Genomic DNA, 16066 nt, shown 5'->3' with positions numbered 1-16066 from the left:
CGTCGAAGTTGTTCCCAGATTGGGACACCCGCAATGATGAAAACTCCACTATATCGGTATATGCGTTATATCCATGTACTCATAAGTCAATACTCTCCAAGGCCCCATTCACCACAGCAGCACCCTCCACCGCCAGCCCTGGAGCATCTTGATGTCGCGGTCGTCAATGTCGGGATCCCCGCGCTCGACCCGCGCCGTGAGCCTCTTGACCCTCTTCTGCACCGTCTTGGCCACCCGCAGCGAGACCTCATTCTGGAACACGTACAGCACGGCAAAGACGAAGAAGGCGACGCCTGCGAACCCGCCCTTGCCCAGGACGCTGTCCTTGATGCGCGAGACGATGCCCTGAGACCGTTTGAAGGCGTACTCGGTGTCGTTGGACGACTCTACCGATTCCTCATCTGAGCCCCGGCGGAAGATTTTCCGGACCAGCGGGATGAATGATGCTCTGTGACTGGTGTTAGTCCTGTTTCCTCATGCCAAACGATGACGGGACTCACATGGCACCACCCAGGAGCCACTTCCGCCAGCGGTGATTCTCCGCAGCCTTCACCATGACCTTGACCTCGTCCTGCAGCAACCTCAGATTCGCCAGCACGATGCCGTGCTGCGACCTCAGCCGCGCCTCCAGGTCCACCGACGCAGTGCTCGCGCCGCCCGGGTGCTGGCGCCGGCGCAGCAGGGCCTGGTACTCGCGCAGGTTGTACTGGCACTGGCTCTTGAGCTGGGCGACGTCGGTGGCGGCGGGCAGCGTCGATGGCGCCACCCTGCCGTAGCCGTTGGACGCGCGCGGCACGTCCATGACGCTGCTGGGGTGGTCGGGGATCTGGGACTCGGGCCCCAGGCGGAGGCCAATCTGCTGCGGCTCCGAGGCGGCGTGCCCGCGGCTGGCGTTGTAGTAGGGCGCCCCGGGGGTTATGGGCCGGGGCTCCACGGTCCTGAGCGGCGTGGAGCTGTCCATGATGGTGGTGTCCTTTGAGATGTGGATATCTGTGGGCAATGGCTGGAATGAAGCACTGGAGAAGAAGGGGTGGAGATGTCTGATGAGGCGCCAGCGCTCTCAGTGTGAGGTCGACCTTGGGAATCAGGTGGCTGGGAACCACTGTGGCATCAGTGCTGGAGGTGGCATGAAATTGTGGGGCTACCCCAGCCAGTCAAAGTGCGGAGACTCCGCCAAATGCATATGCATTAAAAGGGCTCTCTCATAGGCACCTCGCCAGTTCACTCAGTGCTGTCAACTCGGATGTTTCCGAGCTCATCCTGACCACCCACGCGTGCTCTAAGGTAGGTAGCTAGCAATCCTTTGAGCGCCTCCCGCATTTCCTCCAACGCCCTGCTCATACCCTCGCGGAAACCGCCCCGATTCATACTCCAGATCCATTAACAGCACCCACTCTTCCCACCCAGACTCGCCATCGAACCTCCTCCGATACGCCCCCTCCACCACCTGCTGCCTCACCAAGAAGCCCAGCCTGACCCAGATGCCCTGCATGCTCCCGTGCAGCAGCCCACGCCCGCTCGGGCTGTAGACCGCCAGCAGCGTGGAGAACAGCGCAACCTGGCTATCAAAGGTCAAGTAGCCGCCCCAGTCATCGAACAGCTCCTCCGCGAAGCCGCACACCTTGTCCAGCAGCTGCCCACCGCACCCCATGCCCGTCCGCCGGTGGAGCACCCTGCACAGCGACAGGAGACGCACCGCCGCGTCCATGGCGGCCCTCCTGCGGTCGCGCGCCTGCGCGATGCCAGCCATGGTGTCCTCGAAGGGATCCTGTCGCCCCCGCGTGGCCCAGTTGTCGATGAAGTCAAAGACGAAGACGCACGCCTCGCGGATCTGCCAGATGGGGGTGTCGCGCAGCACCTCATCGGGGAAGAACCTCGTCAGGTCGATGACGCTGCGCCCCTGCGCCACGGCGCGCGCCGTGTTGGGCAGGAAGCGCTCGAGGTGTCGGCGCTTGAGGCGGTATTCGAGGCCCACGGTCAGGCTGCCGTCGCTCCAGGGCGGCTGGTTGAGCAGGGGGAGCTTGATTGTCATGTAGGCTTCTGGGTTCGGAGGTGCATCGCTGGGGGAGCCGCTTGGTCGCGGTTGGACGTTTACGACGAAGCGTCTGGACGGCGTATCCCGTTCGGTGCTTCGTCCAGGCGGCGATCGGCGGGCGGGGAGGGTAGGTGTGCGTAGGATTTCGACGTCGCTGTCCCTGTAGATAGGTCGGTCGTAGGAGTCGCGGGAGCGGATGGCTCGCCCGTGGCGTTCGCCCCTGCGCCTGTCCTCGTAGCTGTACGAGGGGGAGTACATGATGGGCAGAGTGGCCTTGGTGATGTTGGAAGAAGAATACCGGACCTCATTTTTTTCACGAAGAGTTGAATTTATGGTCGAGGTGAGGTTGGTCAAGGTTTGGATCTAGCATGCTCGTAATCCGGCTTGATTCACGTTGGCACAGTGACTCCCATATCAATCATTTGCCACGCTGTTTGAGTTGCTGTTGACGAAGTTTTCGATGGCACCATCGTCATCTGGCTCGCTGCGGATGCCGTGTTTGCTTGCAAGCAATTGGACAGGTCCGTGAGAGAAATGCTGCACAGGCTCCTTTGTGGCGCCTTTGCTCTCGCTCATCAGTACCGGCACAAACAAGTGCGCAGTCAATGGGGACAAAGGGCAAGGGATAGTTTGGGACCTGTTATTCCGTCAACCAGCTTCCATAATGCGGGAAGGAATCACAGAGGTAAAACTGGGTTGTTTCCTGTCTTGATCAATCATTAAACTAGTAACCGACTCGTATCTTGCAGATGGTACTGCAAATCATCAATCGAGAGTATGCCTCATATGGCATACTCCCGTCTATTTCGAGTTCTTAATGGCTATTATCCAAATTACGGACTACTCTACAAGTGGCCGAGAGTTCCCTGAGATCTAGTACTTGGAGTTGAGTCGGCCGTGAATCATAGTTGAATTAATCCCTTCAACCCTGGAAGTTGTTCTCCTTATCCCCCTTATAATCAAATACCCATGAGAACCCACCCCCTATGCCATCTACTTCTTCCCCCCAATCAGAGCCAGAACAAGATCCTCGTAGTCGCCGCCCAGGAACTCCTTGACATCAGCGGCCAGCTTCCTGCGGTACACCCTCTCGTACGCATCCTTGGCGGCCTCGAGGCGCGAGCGGTCCCAGTACAGCGTCGTGACGCGGTAGATGAAGTGCTTGTCCTTGACTCCCACGCTGCGCGCCAGCGGCCCACGCAGCCACGCGGCATCGGCCTTTGCGCGGTCGCTCGACACGAGCAGCATGTGCAGCAGGGCGTCCTCGGTGTCCCCGCGGAACTCCTTCTCGATGACGTCCTGCAGGCTGCGGTGGTACTTGACGCGGTAGCCCTCGGCGATGGCGCGGATCTGCATCTCGTTGCTGGAGGCCAGGATCTGCGCCACCGAGATGGCGTTGGCCCCGATGACGCCCTCGGTCGCCCGGTGCAGCTCCGTGACCTTGGCGTCCACGTCCGGGATGTGCACCGGCGCCGACGGCTCCGCCTTGGTCCCGCCCAGCACCATGCTGTACAGCCGGAACAGCGTCTCGTCCACCTCGTCCTTGATCTCCGTCAGCAGCTCCCGGCCCTTGATGCGCCGGTACTCGGCCGCGATGGCCCGCACGTCGGCGTTTGTGCGGCACAGCAGCACGTCCGCCAGGGCCGCCTCGTCGGTGCCCGCGCGGTCCATGGCCCTCTCGAGGGCGCGCACGTCGTTCTCCAGGGGGCCCCGGATCAGCGCCAGCAGGGCGTCCTCAAAGGCCCCGCGCGTCTCGCTCTTGATGTCCTTGACCAGGTCGCGGATGAAGCGCTGGTTGTAGTCGGTCACGAGCTGCTGCATGGCCCAGGGGCTGGCGTACTTGGGCCCCGTGAGGATCTTGATGATGGCCCGCTCGTCGCACCCCATGCCCTTCATGGCCTTGCGCAGGCCCTCGGCGTCGCTGGACGTGTCAACACGCTGGGTGAACTGCCTCTGCGCGGGGTCATAGCCGGGGGACGCCGGGGCCGGGGGGCCGGCCATGGGCTGCTGGCCGTAGGGCTGCTGCTGCTGCCATTGCTGCGGGGGCTGCTGGCCCTGTAAAATGGTGTAAGTCCAGGGATCAGCGCGCACGAGTCACGAGGGTCTGTATTCACTCACATATGGCTGCTGCTGGTTATACTGAGGAGCACCGTAGGGGGCGGCCTGGCCGGGAGGCGCACCATACGGCTGCTGGCCATACTGCTGAGGGGGCGGCTGGCCCTGGTAGCCCTGGGGGGGAGGCTGATTGGGATACCCCTGGGGAGGAGGCTGATTGGGATACCCCTGAGCAGGAGGCTGCCCCTGATATCCCTGGGGCGGTGGCTGGTTGGGATACTGCTGGGGCGGGTACTGCTGCGGTTGCTGGCCGTAGGGCTGAGGGGGCTGGCCCTGATACTGCTGGGGAGCCTGCCCCTGGGGAGGGTACTGCTGAGGAGGCTGGCCGTAGGGCTGCTGGTACTGGCCTGGGGGGGCCTGGCCGGGGGGAGGAGCCTGGCCGGCTGGAGGTTGCTGGTAGCCGGGATAGTAGCCGCCCTGAGGGGGCTGGCCGTACTGGGGCGGTTGCTGAGGGTTCATGACTGCGGTGGGAAGGGACGGGATGGGTTGGGTGAGGGTGAGGTCGATGATAGAAACAGGTGTCCGAGACGACCCTGACAGGGAGAGATGGCAATAAATAAATAATATGGGTGGAGAGAGTGGATTGAGTGTGGTGTTCATTCACTGAGATGACAGGTGGGCATTATAAGTGGTGCAAGTACTCCGTGCCTCTACGGATACATGTATCCATGTCCTCGTCCAGCCACTGCGAGTTAAGCTTGTCTGCACAGCTTGTGCGGCGCAAACACTACAAAGTGCTAGCGGGAGGCCCCCGGGCGAACAGGCGACGGGATCAATGTGGCACCCGAGGCGCAGTAAACAATGGTGCCATGAGGCACCTTGCTACATCCATAGTAATATGAGCTGTTGGTTGGGGCTTTGGGGTGCCAAAAGCGGAACATGCGAGTGCAACTGGTGGGCAGCCGAGCAAACACAGCGGCGTTGCACAGCCCCTTCTCCGCTCCAGATCCAATCATCCAACTGGGGGCCGGGATCGCCCATGTGCGGCTGGGCAGAATAGCACTTTGTACATGAAGATTGGACGGCTGTACGCCGCGGGGCCGGGGTCTGTACATGACGATGCTACCCAAGGTAAGGTACCCCATAGAACTATGTGTGGCTGAGCCTGGACAGCTTGGCGTCATAGGGCTGTCAAACGCTAGATAACGAATGAACCGGCAAGTTGGCTTCGTGGAAGTATCGACGATCCACGCGGAAACGAGGGAATTGTTGGTTGACGCTATGCGATTATCTGGCTTTAGGGTTGGCGGCTTGGCGCACCAGAGGCACTTGCAAGTTACCCAGGTGGAAGATGTACCTACTTACACCTCCAGCCCTATGGCCATCTTTCATCCCCAACTTGGATAGCGTCAAGCATTGACAGCCACAACACATTCCATGAAACGTGGATACATGCCTCATTCGACATTGATATCTAACTATGTACTTGTGGAATATACCTAACAGTATCTACAGAAATCAGGCCCTGGCTGCTCCTCCCATTTGGCCCCATCTAGCAGGTGAACACATCCGGCCCGGGAACAATGTACTCGGTGAGCGGGGGGTAGTAGATGTTGACCGTGATGCCGGGGTCCTCGCCCTGCACTCTGTTAGTTCTTCTGCTGTATATATATCTGATTATGGATGCACATACCGAGTAAGCTCCAGGGAAGCTGACAGTCTCGGGAGACGCAGTGCCCGTGCTGCCCACAACGTTGATCTGGGCGCACTCCTGGTAGAACTGGGCACCGGGGTAGCTGCCGGCGGCGTGCAGGGCCAGCATCTCGGCGCGCAGCAGGTAGTTGCCGGGCTCGATGCACTCGGGGATGGTGATCTCGTGGCGGCCCTCGCCGTTGATGATGCGCGTGGTGCCCCACTCGCCGCTGGCGTCCATGCCGTCCTCCTGGATCTTGAACCAGCCGTCGCCGACCCCGGAGTCGGCCGCCGCGTCGCCCACCTTCTTGAGGTACGCCGACACGGGGCCCTTGTGGCTGCTGTCCATGATGTCGGCCGGCGCGCTGCCCGACGAGCTGAGCATGTACCGCCACACCGCCGTCACGGTGCTGCCCGCCTGCACGTCGATGACCAGGTCGGACGCCTCCGTCGGGTTGGGGTCGCCGTTGCACGCGATCGAGTCCGACGTCACGTCCTGGATCGGGCCGTTGTACGAGGGCACACGCACGCCGCCGCCGATGCCGTGGTTGACGCCGTCGACCTCGAGCGACGAGAAGATGGTGTGAGCGCTGGCGGCGCCGGCGACCACGAGGGGGGTGAGGAGAGACTTCATGGTGGCTTGATAAAGGTCGAGGGTGTAGCTCTGCGAGATGCAATGGTAGATTTTCTGATGGAGAACGACATGATCAGACCTGTGACGGCGGCGCAGCTTATATACACGTCTGGACCGGTCCGGTCGTCTCTGGGAGCTGGGTCCTCGTCTCCCTGGAATGACACTGGTCAAAGTGCCTTCGCAATAGGTCTTCGATTGAAGCCAAGTCTTGCCACGGCGGTGAGACGGGAATCATCTCCTCCAGACCTGGTCAGCTGTACGGTTCAGACGTGGTCTAGATACTCGCGATGCAGAGATACGGAGGACGAGGCTCCGCGTCAGGAGGCCGGATATATTGCCTACTGCCCTTTACAGACACCTCGTGCCCAAACAGATCTAGAGCCCCCACGCAGACTCCCAATACTCTGCACGCATTACCCCGCGTACTGGGAGCTTGGGGTATTCTGTAACGAATGTCAAAGGGGTTGAGCTTCCTTGATCCCGCCGTGGCGCTTTGGCTAGGACCGACTCTCCGAAGTTCACCATCGTGATTGTGGAGGGGCCTGTTCGCCATCATTGACAATAATTCTGGATACATACTTTCTTTGTCGTCGTCTGCATGGCCGTTGTCTTTGTAGAGCACATGACGGATCGAGGGTCCATGTCGCCAGCTCACGACAGCTGCCCATCGCATATGGGCCACATCAGGATCGGCGGCGAGCCCACCACCACTTACACCACAACAAACACTTCCAGCACTACCCCGGAGGTAAAAATGTAGCACAGACATTCAAATGTTTGACACTTGTCGTGATGCCCAGGGATTCACCAACTCGACAAATCATCTCGGCGCTGGCTAGGCCGGAGACACTCGCCCTCTTGGTAGACGCGGCGCAGGCGAGTCCGCCACACGAATACAGAGTAACTCGCGGAGGTGACGCGCGGGCGCTGCACCGGTGCTAGTCAGTCACCTCGGTCATTTTCCGACCACCTTAGGTATACGGATACTGTGCTGCTCCATACCAAGTGCGTTTCATAGCCTGCTCTCGGCCCGTTTTGCATCCGGGGGGGATGGAAGGGGTATTGGCGGTGTTGGATCTTGGGAGGGAGGGGATGACCCGGTTTGAAACCTCGAAAACGACCAGCTAGCAGATGCTCGGCCCGGGGAAAATAACCATAAATACGACCCCAGGCCCCCTCCAAACAAACAAACGACCATGCCCGTCTTCGCGTGCGCCTCTTCGAGCCCCAGAGGCCCACGTGGACTCACAGTCTTGTAGTCTCTCTACTCGTGCTTGAGCACGGGGAGCCACCATGAAAGTCCGAGGACAGGGCGTCGCATCCTCTCGGATTCCGACCGGTTCCCCAGACGAGCCGGGAGACTGACTGGTGGCATGATTACGGCGAAAACGTAAATGCTGGGTCCTTACCCCGCCGGCACGGCCGAAAGTGCGGTATTTCGGGAGCTCGGGAACGGAGGCTGGGGGCTAGCGTCGGAGAGGGAAGATGGATGGATGGATCATGGGCGTTGCCATCAATCGACAATTGTCAATCGTCACGTACGAAGTGGCCTGTAGCTAGTAGTAGCTGGCTACGTAGTAGTAATACTGCTTCCTCACGGGTGGGAGCAATCAAGGTGGGAAGAAAGGTGCGTTGACAACAGACGACTGGATCGACAAAAGAGGGTGGTGTGGTATGGGGGGAGGGGGGAGAGGACAAGGCCCTCACGACGACCGAATGAGCGACGGCGAGGCGTCGTACGGGGAAATGTCGTGTCTCGGTGTGCGACGGGGGATTGGCTTCCTTGTCTCATATTGCGTCCCCGGCGGTCTGCCAGACACCGCGAGGGGATTCCTAGGTCGACGACCGTCGTGCTGTGTGGTTCACCGTGTGCGTCCGCCGAGGCCCCCGATCGGCGCCCTCATGTTGTTGGCTCGGGAGGCTGCAGTCGCTCGAGTCCGGTCGGAGACGGCAGGGCGTGATGTGGCTTGGGGTCTTTCCCGAAGTACGGAGTGCGTTGGGACGTGAGACGCAGGAAATTTACCGAGGGCGGAATACGCATCACGTGTCATCAGGGGCGTGCAGGACTCCAGGAGAGAGGACGTGCCACCACTCCGGACGGGAGGTGGTGGACTGGTCTGGTGGACTGGTGGTATGTAATAACATGTAGCATCGGGTTATGAGAGCCCCGAGACCGAAAATTGACGGAGACAGCCGTCTTTGCTGCGTGGGCAGCCAAGGCCCAAGGGTTCATATGTTAGAGCCGTTTAGGGGGGGGACGGACCCCTGCGCCGTGGCTCAACAGTTGGACAGCCATCCCAATGCCCTGTGGTGTTTGCTCGGTGGCTCTGGCCAGGCCTGCCTCTGGTGAAGGCGCATCTTCTTGTCGAGAATGATTTGAGAAACAGAGCGAGAGCGCTGTCTCCCTGTGGCCCCCGTATCCCCGTGTCCTCGGGCTTGTGCGATGCTCGCTGGGAGCGGCAAATGATCGCCCACCCCAGCCTGTGTCTCCTCAATTTCGGTGCCGGACGCGGCCCCCCTCCACCATCCCCAGTTTTAATAATAACGCGTTGTCGCCGTGTCGGTGCTCCGGAATGAAGGGCGGCGCCCACGGGCGGAGGCAGTGCTCGTACCAAGGTAAATGATGTCAGATAATGGGCGGCAGCAACAGGAGATGACGGATGGACAGCGCCAGCGAGATTGCCTGCTGGCCTTCCGGCCTCAGCTGTCGATGCCTCTGATGCGGTGATGCCTCGATAAGTCAGCCGATGGGCCGATGGCTTGCTTGCCTGCTGCAGTTGGGCGTGAGGCATCGGTGCTGCGCGCTGCGCTGGGCCTCAGGACGACTTTCTTGGGAGGATGGATGGATCCAGGGACGGCCCCACATTGCCTCTCGCAGTTCCGAAGTTGCGACTTCTCTGGCATTGGCAATCTGGGGCAAATTTTCGTGCGCCGCCAACAACAGTCCACTATCCAGCACCCGCAGCACCCGCAGCACCGCCAAACCCGCGTCTCATCATCATTTCACCGCGCTCTAATACCAGTGGCTGTTGTCATTACATTACGGCGTACATATGAGTGACTCCGTACTGTGCCGCGTCCCCCTGCGCCCGGGTTGACACATTATGTACCCTGGATCCGTCCCCGTGGGCATACGTGTTACGACGAATATGTAGGGCATGGTTTTAGGCCTTTACCGAGATCCCGCAGCCTTGTCGCGGAGCCATCCGGAGCAGGCATCCTGGGCCATCTTGTCCGTGCCCCTGCTCCCCTGGGCACGAGTCTACGAGATGGACGCGAGGGTGGTGCGATGGCCAGCAGATGAACAGCAGATGGGACATGATTCACGCCACGAGAATGCCGTCGGTAAGGTGGAGCCCCCTTCGAGCAAACTCCGAGGTCCTCCCCAACTCGCCCCTCTTTGCGAGTGTCGGCCGATGCGGTCTGGTTCCGGAGGCGCCGCCCACGGCGCCCAGTCTTCCCAAAATCTCCCGTGGAGCCGTGGGTGCTGGTCTCCCCCCCCCCTCTTTTCTCTTCATCCTGTCATGCTCCGTGTGGCAGCACCAAACACCAAGCTCGAGTCTCAGGCCCCTCCGATATTTTGGCCCTCTTCCGCTGCCGTGGGAGGACCGAACAATCCGCACTGTGGCCATCTGCACGGGCGAAGCAGGATGGGGGGAAGGCGGCCGCGGATCTTAGGCCGGATGGGAATAGGAGGCTGAGGGGATAGGTGTCTGTACTATATATAATTATATATTGCTGTGAGTGGCCTGTGGCGGCCTGTCGGGCGAGGCGACGATGCCGGCTCTTACATATTACATAGTATTTGATATTTTTGGCGTGTGCCGACCGCTGAGGCAAGGGAGACGGGCGGTGGAAAGAGCGACCGCGTCGCACCATGTACCTGTCTGTACCTTGTCCGGCGCGCCTGGGCTCGGGGGGGCCCTGGAGCAATATATGGCAACTCCACGGGTTTGGCCCGGTGCAGCGGACGGGACAGACGGTGCATATGCCTCCATGCAATGTGTGCCGGCAAACATCCCGGGCTATGATTTTCTCGATTGCGATTTTGCGTGATTTGAAGCCCAGACCCAATGCTTGCGAGCAAGCAGCCAAACTGGCGAGAGTCGGGGAACACGCTAGACGTGGTCGTACCGAGTACACTGACATCGGAGGTGACGGGCCCTGGGCAGGTGCGGTGGGGCCAGCCAGCGCTTCCAGCGACGGGCGGACGGGAAAGAGCTGGGAGCGTTGGGGCCGAGCTGGCGCCTGAGAAAACGGGCATCCACACTGTCAACGCTGCCAGGCAGGCACCTTGCGAGGAAGGCAACTGAAGCCTTGTGCCCACAGTGCCGCCGTGGCCGCCGACCCCGTTTTGCCGTCCGTCCCACGACTCCGTCTCTCGCCCCTTGGCTCCTGCCTGCGCTCCTCCCTCTCCCTCTCTTCCCTCTCTTCCACCTCCACCGACGCTCGACTCGCCCGTCTCAGCGTCAAGCCGTCCTTTTCTATCCGCGTCGAGTCTCGCGCCGTTCCGACGCCCGTTTCTGACATTGTCTGCTGGTTTTTTTTTGTTGCCTCGCTGCACTGCATCAGCTGAGCGCAGCCTGACCGCCGTGTCTGCCGCGACACGCTTCCCCTTCTGTCTGCTGGCCTCCGGGACCCACGGTTAGCCACCTCCGGAGCACCCAACTCACCTCCTCACTCAACCCTCATCAAATCCCCCATCAACCACCCAACCTCCTCCCCTCACGACCCCAGCGCAAAAAGAAAAACCAACCCCATCTCTTCACCGCCGCGCTTCACTCCGACCCTCCTTCCACTCACCGCGGGCCTTTTCGGATCATCCAGGCCATCATGTCCTCGTCCGGCGTCGTACGTGGGACCGCCCTGAGGGCCGGCGGCGCCTGTGTGCGCTGCCGCAAGGGCAAGACAAAGTGCGTCTACGAGACAGGACGCCCGCCCTGCCGCAACTGCGCCAAAGGCATGCACGATTGCTATCTGCCCTCGGAGAGCATGGCGCACCACCACGGTCAGAGTCCTGCACGGCATACGAGCGCCCACCGTCCTCCTCGCGACTCCCTCCCGGCCTCCGGCGCCGCCACCAGCGAGTCCAGACAGGCTGGAGCCGTTGGTGCTGCCACAGGTACGACCACCAGCTCCCGCAGCGCCCCGGCTGCTGCCGTCGACAAGTGAGTTCCATCTCTTTGACCCCCCCCTGTTTTTCGCTCATTCATCTGCCGGCATTTCTGCTCTGCGTCATTGCCTGGCCTGGCCTCGCAGACCAGGCAATGCCTGTCTGCCCACAGCGCTCTGTGGCTGCTGAGGCCTGCCTGTGCCGTATTGCGCGGCTTGGGCGCCGCCCGAAAATCCATTTCCATTTCAGCCCCCTTCGTGTCGCAGATCACTCCTTGCTCCCTGGGCTGGTTGGACACTCTGTTGGCTTGCCTGTCTCACCTCATCGCGCCGCGCAGCACCGTCAGCCCTTTTTGCGGCTGGCTGGGCTGGCTGGCTGGGCTGGCTGGCTGGGGAGGGGTTTGCGCAGCGCTGGGGCGGATTTTTGGGTTGCGGCGCCCGCCAGTCCCCTGGCCCTGCCTCCACCGTACACCGTCTCTTTGGCCCGGCCGCTAACCAAGCTTTCTCCAGGCTCACTCCCGAACTCATCGCCGAATGTGAGCGCGTGGTGAGCAAGACCTTCCCGGCTTGCATCGCCTTCCACAAGCCTTCTTTTCTGCAGCAGCTCAAGAATGGTTCGCTTGAGCCGTCCCTCGTCTTCGGTCTGCTCACGTGTGCAGCACGGTACGTGTCTAATTTTTTTTTTCTTGGTCCTCATTTCTTTCTGTCTTGGGGTCACCGCACACCAACTTCGGAGACCGGATGAGTCCCTCCGGTCGGCCGTCTGGGGCACCACTTTTTCTGTACCACATTTTCCGGACTTGATCCGACCCCAACCGCATCGACCAGAATCCACGTGCTAACTCCCCGCCAGGAGCTCACACAGCCTCATCCGCCGCTATGGCGGCCCTACCACGGCTGCCGAGACTTTTGCAGCCAAGGCTACTGGCTTGATCAACCAGAACTTGGACCATCCCAACCTGGCCGACATCCAGTCGCTCTGCCTCCTCGTCATCCACGAATGGGGTACCAGGAATGCCGTCCGCGCCTACATCTTCCTCGGTCAGGCTGCCCGCATGCTTCAGATGTACCGGATCCTCAACAGCCACCGCACCGATTCCGATCAGTTCCTCCGCGACGAGTCCTTCCGTCGCACTCTGTGGCTCATCTACATCCTGGATTGCCTCCTGACCAGCACCCCGGGCCGGTACCCTGCTCTCTCCGTCCAGGATACTGCGGACATCTCCCTGCCTTGCTCCGATATCAACTTTGCCTTTGGCAACGCTGTCTACGTCAAGACGCTCGCCCAGCAGATCGACCCTGTTCGCAATCCCGTCAGCCCCACCCAGGGACCGGTCGGGGATGTCGGCGAGTTCGGTCACATCGTCCTGGCCGCCACCATTTGGCGCGATGTCGTCGGGATGCTCACGGTCACCACCCTCCAGAACTTTCGCGAGGAGACGTGCACCGACCTCATCGCCAAGATAGAGGGGCTCCGCGCCTCCCTCCCCATGCAGTTTGTCGACAAGGTGGGGCAGATCAACCTGCATATGACCATGGGTTCTGGCTTCAACTTTGCCATGCTGCACTGCCTGCTCCACTGCTCCAGCATCTTTGTGCACCGCCGCCGCCTTCTGCAGGAGGTCACGGCCTCCAATTTCAACCTGGAAGCGTTCCGCATGACGCCCAAGTGCCACGACATTGTCGACCGGCTCCTGACCTCTTGCCACAGCATCATCTCGCTCATGACGGCCGTTGAGTCGGGATCCGAGAAGGACCACATCACCTGCTTCCCCATCTTTATGCTCTTCTCGTCCTTCACCTCTAGCGCCACCGTGGCCTACCTCTCCCTCAAGGGCCTGACCCCGCACACGGCGGTCGAGACGGCCGGTCACATTGTCGAGGACGGCCTGCGCTTCATGAGCGACGGCACCGAGAACTGGCCTCTCATGGCTAGCTGGCTGCGTCACCTGACCGTCATGCAGCGCGTTCTGAACAACGACGCCGCCATGACTGGCGGTGCCTCCCGGCACAACTCGGCCTCCCACGCCGGCATCAAGGATGAGGTTTCGTCCAACGCCGACACTAGCGGTGGCGAAGCTATGGACTACGACCACCACGGCGCTCCGATCCCTCACCAGGGCCCTCCCCCGCCCCCGCGCTCCGAGTCTGCCCGCGGCGAGAGCGAGCCCCCCGTCTCCATCCCGCGCCGCCCCGGCGTCACCACCATCAACGGGAACTCGGGCAGCGTGTCCACCCCCGGAACCACCTCCCCCCCTCCCGTGGGCCACCCGGCCCAGTACGCCTCCTACGGCCCGGCCGAGCCTAAGCAGCAGAGCCCGGAGATGCCCCAGAACGGCGTCCCCGCGCAGCAGGAGGGCTCCACCACCAGCCAGGACATGACGGCCCCCGAGCTCTGCGCCGTCTTCGAGAGGCAGCTGCTCGAGATGGACGACCTGGCGGCGTTCATGGGCGGGGGCGTTTAAACACTTCACCACAGCCAAAGGGTGTATGTGTTAGTTGACTGGTTGGTTGGACCATGAACGGGATGGAGTTTAGGGCACGAGGCGCAAGGCAAATTTGGGTTGGCAAAAAAGTTTGCAAAGGAGCCGGACGGCGCAAAGAAAGAAAGAAAGGGGCCAAAAAAAATCCACCAAGGAACCCTGACTTTTTTTTTTCCTCCATCGGGAGGATGGACGAATGTGTAGGACTACGGGACCGGGGCTGCTTACGAGCGGCAGGGGCGATACCCAGGCTTGGGGCGTTTATGGCATTCATGGCCTGTTTCTTTTCCCTCGTTTGCTATTGATATGATGATTTGATATCTCTATTTTTCTTTTTGGAAGGGAGGAAGAACTATGCGCGCGAGAAATAGGGGGCGGACCACCATATGGTGTGAAACGAGGCTAGTGGGTATTTAGTTACGCGGCGGAATTAATTAACATGGCACGTATTGATGTCTCGAGTCTTGGATCCGGGCCGTTGTTTGCTGTGAGCCAAGCCGGAAGAGTCGGAGAAGATGGTGTACGCGTACGTGGGTAGTAGCAGTAATATTACGTACAAACAGGCACGAATGGAAGAACTGGGGAGCATCCGCGGTCGTTGAGAGAAGTATTGATACTGTTAGTACGACGGAGTATTCCACTCAACACCCAAACAGAACAAGCTCATAAGAGAAGCAAGTGGTAAAAAAAAAAGTCATGTATTCATTCTAGTACCATCATCAAACGGAATACTATCTCATTAGAATAGGTATGCAAACGTCGCCACCCAGTTTCCCCCCATCCCATCCATCGTACAACTGCCATAAACCAAACTCCCCCGGCTTTCGTCCCATTCTCAACTCCTTCATTAGTCCGAATCGCTCGAACTGCTCGAGCTGCTCGAGCTGCCTCCACCGCGCGACTTGTACTTCTTGTCCTTCTTATGCTTCTTATCCTTCTTGTGCTTCTTGTACTTCCCGCCCACCTTGTGCTCCAGCACATTCGCGCCAATCGCGCCAGCCGCCGCGGCGCCCAGCGTGCCCAGCATGCCCGTGCCGCCAAACTGGTGCGCGCCCCATGCGCCGGCCGCGCCGCCCGCCAGCGTCGCGCCCAGGCCCCTCTCGCCCTCCGGGCCGCCGGGGTGCCCGGCGCCGTAGGGGGGCTGCCCCTGGCCCGGGTACTGCTGCTGCTGGCCTGGGTAGGCCTGCTGCGCGTGCTGAGGGGGGTAGGGCGAATGGCTGCCGCCGCGGTTGTAGGGGTCCTGGCCGTGGGAGGGAGCGCCGCCGTAGGGGGGCTGCTCCTGCTGGTGGCCGTATTGTTGCTGCTGAGGGGGGTAGCCTTGCTGTTGAGGAGCGTAGCCTTGCTGTTGAGGGACGTAGCCTTGCTGGGACTGTGGAGGGGCCTGGCCGTAGGGCTGCTGGGGAGGTGTCAGTACTGCCGTCTGCGACGGGGGAGGGGGGAAAGGAGAAGGAGGCTGACGGACCTGCTGAGGGTAGCCCTGCTGGGGAGGGTACTGCTGGCCGTAGGGCTGCTGAGATTGAGACGAGGTCGGGTATGGGGCCTGGCCGTAGCCCTGGGGCTGCTGGCCGTATCCGCCGCCGCCGCCGCCGCCGCCGCCGTAGTAGTCTTGGTTGGACATGGTGAAGCTGTCGGATCGATCGATGGGATTCGAGGGTGATGGGAGGTTAGGGAGATGGGAGACGAAAGCTCGTGCGGGTTGTGACGAGAAGGACGAGAGATATAGTGAGAGAAGGCAGCGCCTCAGCGCCCCGCATGTGACGAGCAGGTCGCATGTCGCAGGGTCCTGGTGGGCTGAGGGGCTGCATTGGCGAGGTTTGGCACCTGCCTTGGGCGGATTTCGCCATCTCGGGCGGGTTTCAGGGGCCACGGCGGGGCCACGAGGGGCTGCTTGGTGCCTGTGGGTGCGAGCTGAGAGGTGCAGTGACTCTCCAGTCACTGCAAGTCGCTGCAGTGGGTGGACGTCATGGGGGGTGGCGCAGTGACTGCGGCGGGTCAGCCACTGCCAAATGCGTGGCTCCCACATCGGGTGTCCCGGCAAGGTGCGGAGCTCGAAAC

At 61.0% G+C, this 16066-nt stretch overlaps 5 protein-coding genes across 5 annotated transcripts; 1 reads left to right on the top strand and 4 right to left on the bottom strand.

The window, feature by feature from the left end:
- Window positions 1-108: 108 nt before the first annotated feature.
- On the bottom strand, window positions 109-2293 carry ACO1O0_004712 (uncharacterized protein; the record flags this gene model as incomplete). Its single annotated transcript, XM_083194147.1, has 3 exons — window positions 109-448; window positions 501-1016; window positions 1344-2293. The coding sequence occupies 3 exons, from the start codon at window positions 2291-2293 to the stop codon at window positions 109-111; spliced, it is 1806 nt and encodes a 601-aa protein (XP_083051095.1).
- A 735-nt stretch (window positions 2294-3028) lies between these two features.
- ACO1O0_004711 (annexin) lies at window positions 3029-4609 on the bottom strand (the record flags this gene model as incomplete). The annotated part of the gene is made up of 2 exons (XM_083194146.1): window positions 3029-4090; window positions 4154-4609. 2 exons carry the CDS (start codon window positions 4607-4609, stop codon window positions 3029-3031), a joined length of 1518 nt encoding a protein of 505 aa, XP_083051094.1.
- A 1033-nt stretch (window positions 4610-5642) lies between these two features.
- On the bottom strand, window positions 5643-6416 carry ACO1O0_004710 (lytic polysaccharide monooxygenase auxiliary activity family 9 protein; the record flags this gene model as incomplete). Its single annotated transcript, XM_083194145.1, has 2 exons — window positions 5643-5729; window positions 5784-6416. 2 exons carry the CDS (start codon window positions 6414-6416, stop codon window positions 5643-5645), a joined length of 720 nt encoding a protein of 239 aa, XP_083051093.1.
- A 4833-nt stretch (window positions 6417-11249) lies between these two features.
- On the top strand, window positions 11250-13993 carry ACO1O0_004709 (Zn(II)2Cys6 transcription factor; the record flags this gene model as incomplete). The annotated part of the gene is made up of 3 exons (XM_083194144.1): window positions 11250-11584; window positions 12039-12191; window positions 12382-13993. 3 exons carry the CDS (start codon window positions 11250-11252, stop codon window positions 13991-13993), a joined length of 2100 nt encoding a protein of 699 aa, XP_083051092.1.
- An 865-nt stretch (window positions 13994-14858) lies between these two features.
- ACO1O0_004708 (uncharacterized protein) lies at window positions 14859-15629 on the bottom strand (the record flags this gene model as incomplete). Its single annotated transcript, XM_083194143.1, has 1 exon — window positions 14859-15629. The coding sequence occupies one exon, from the start codon at window positions 15627-15629 to the stop codon at window positions 14859-14861; it is 771 nt and encodes a 256-aa protein (XP_083051091.1).
- Window positions 15630-16066: the final 437 nt, after the last annotated feature.

Source organism: Amphichorda felina (assembly GCF_050947745.1).
Source record: "Amphichorda felina strain 45539 chromosome Unknown scaffold_4, whole genome shotgun sequence".
Taxonomy (NCBI): Eukaryota; Fungi; Ascomycota; class Sordariomycetes; order Hypocreales; family Bionectriaceae; genus Amphichorda; species Amphichorda felina.
This window is presented reverse-complemented; position numbering and strand designations above follow the sequence as displayed.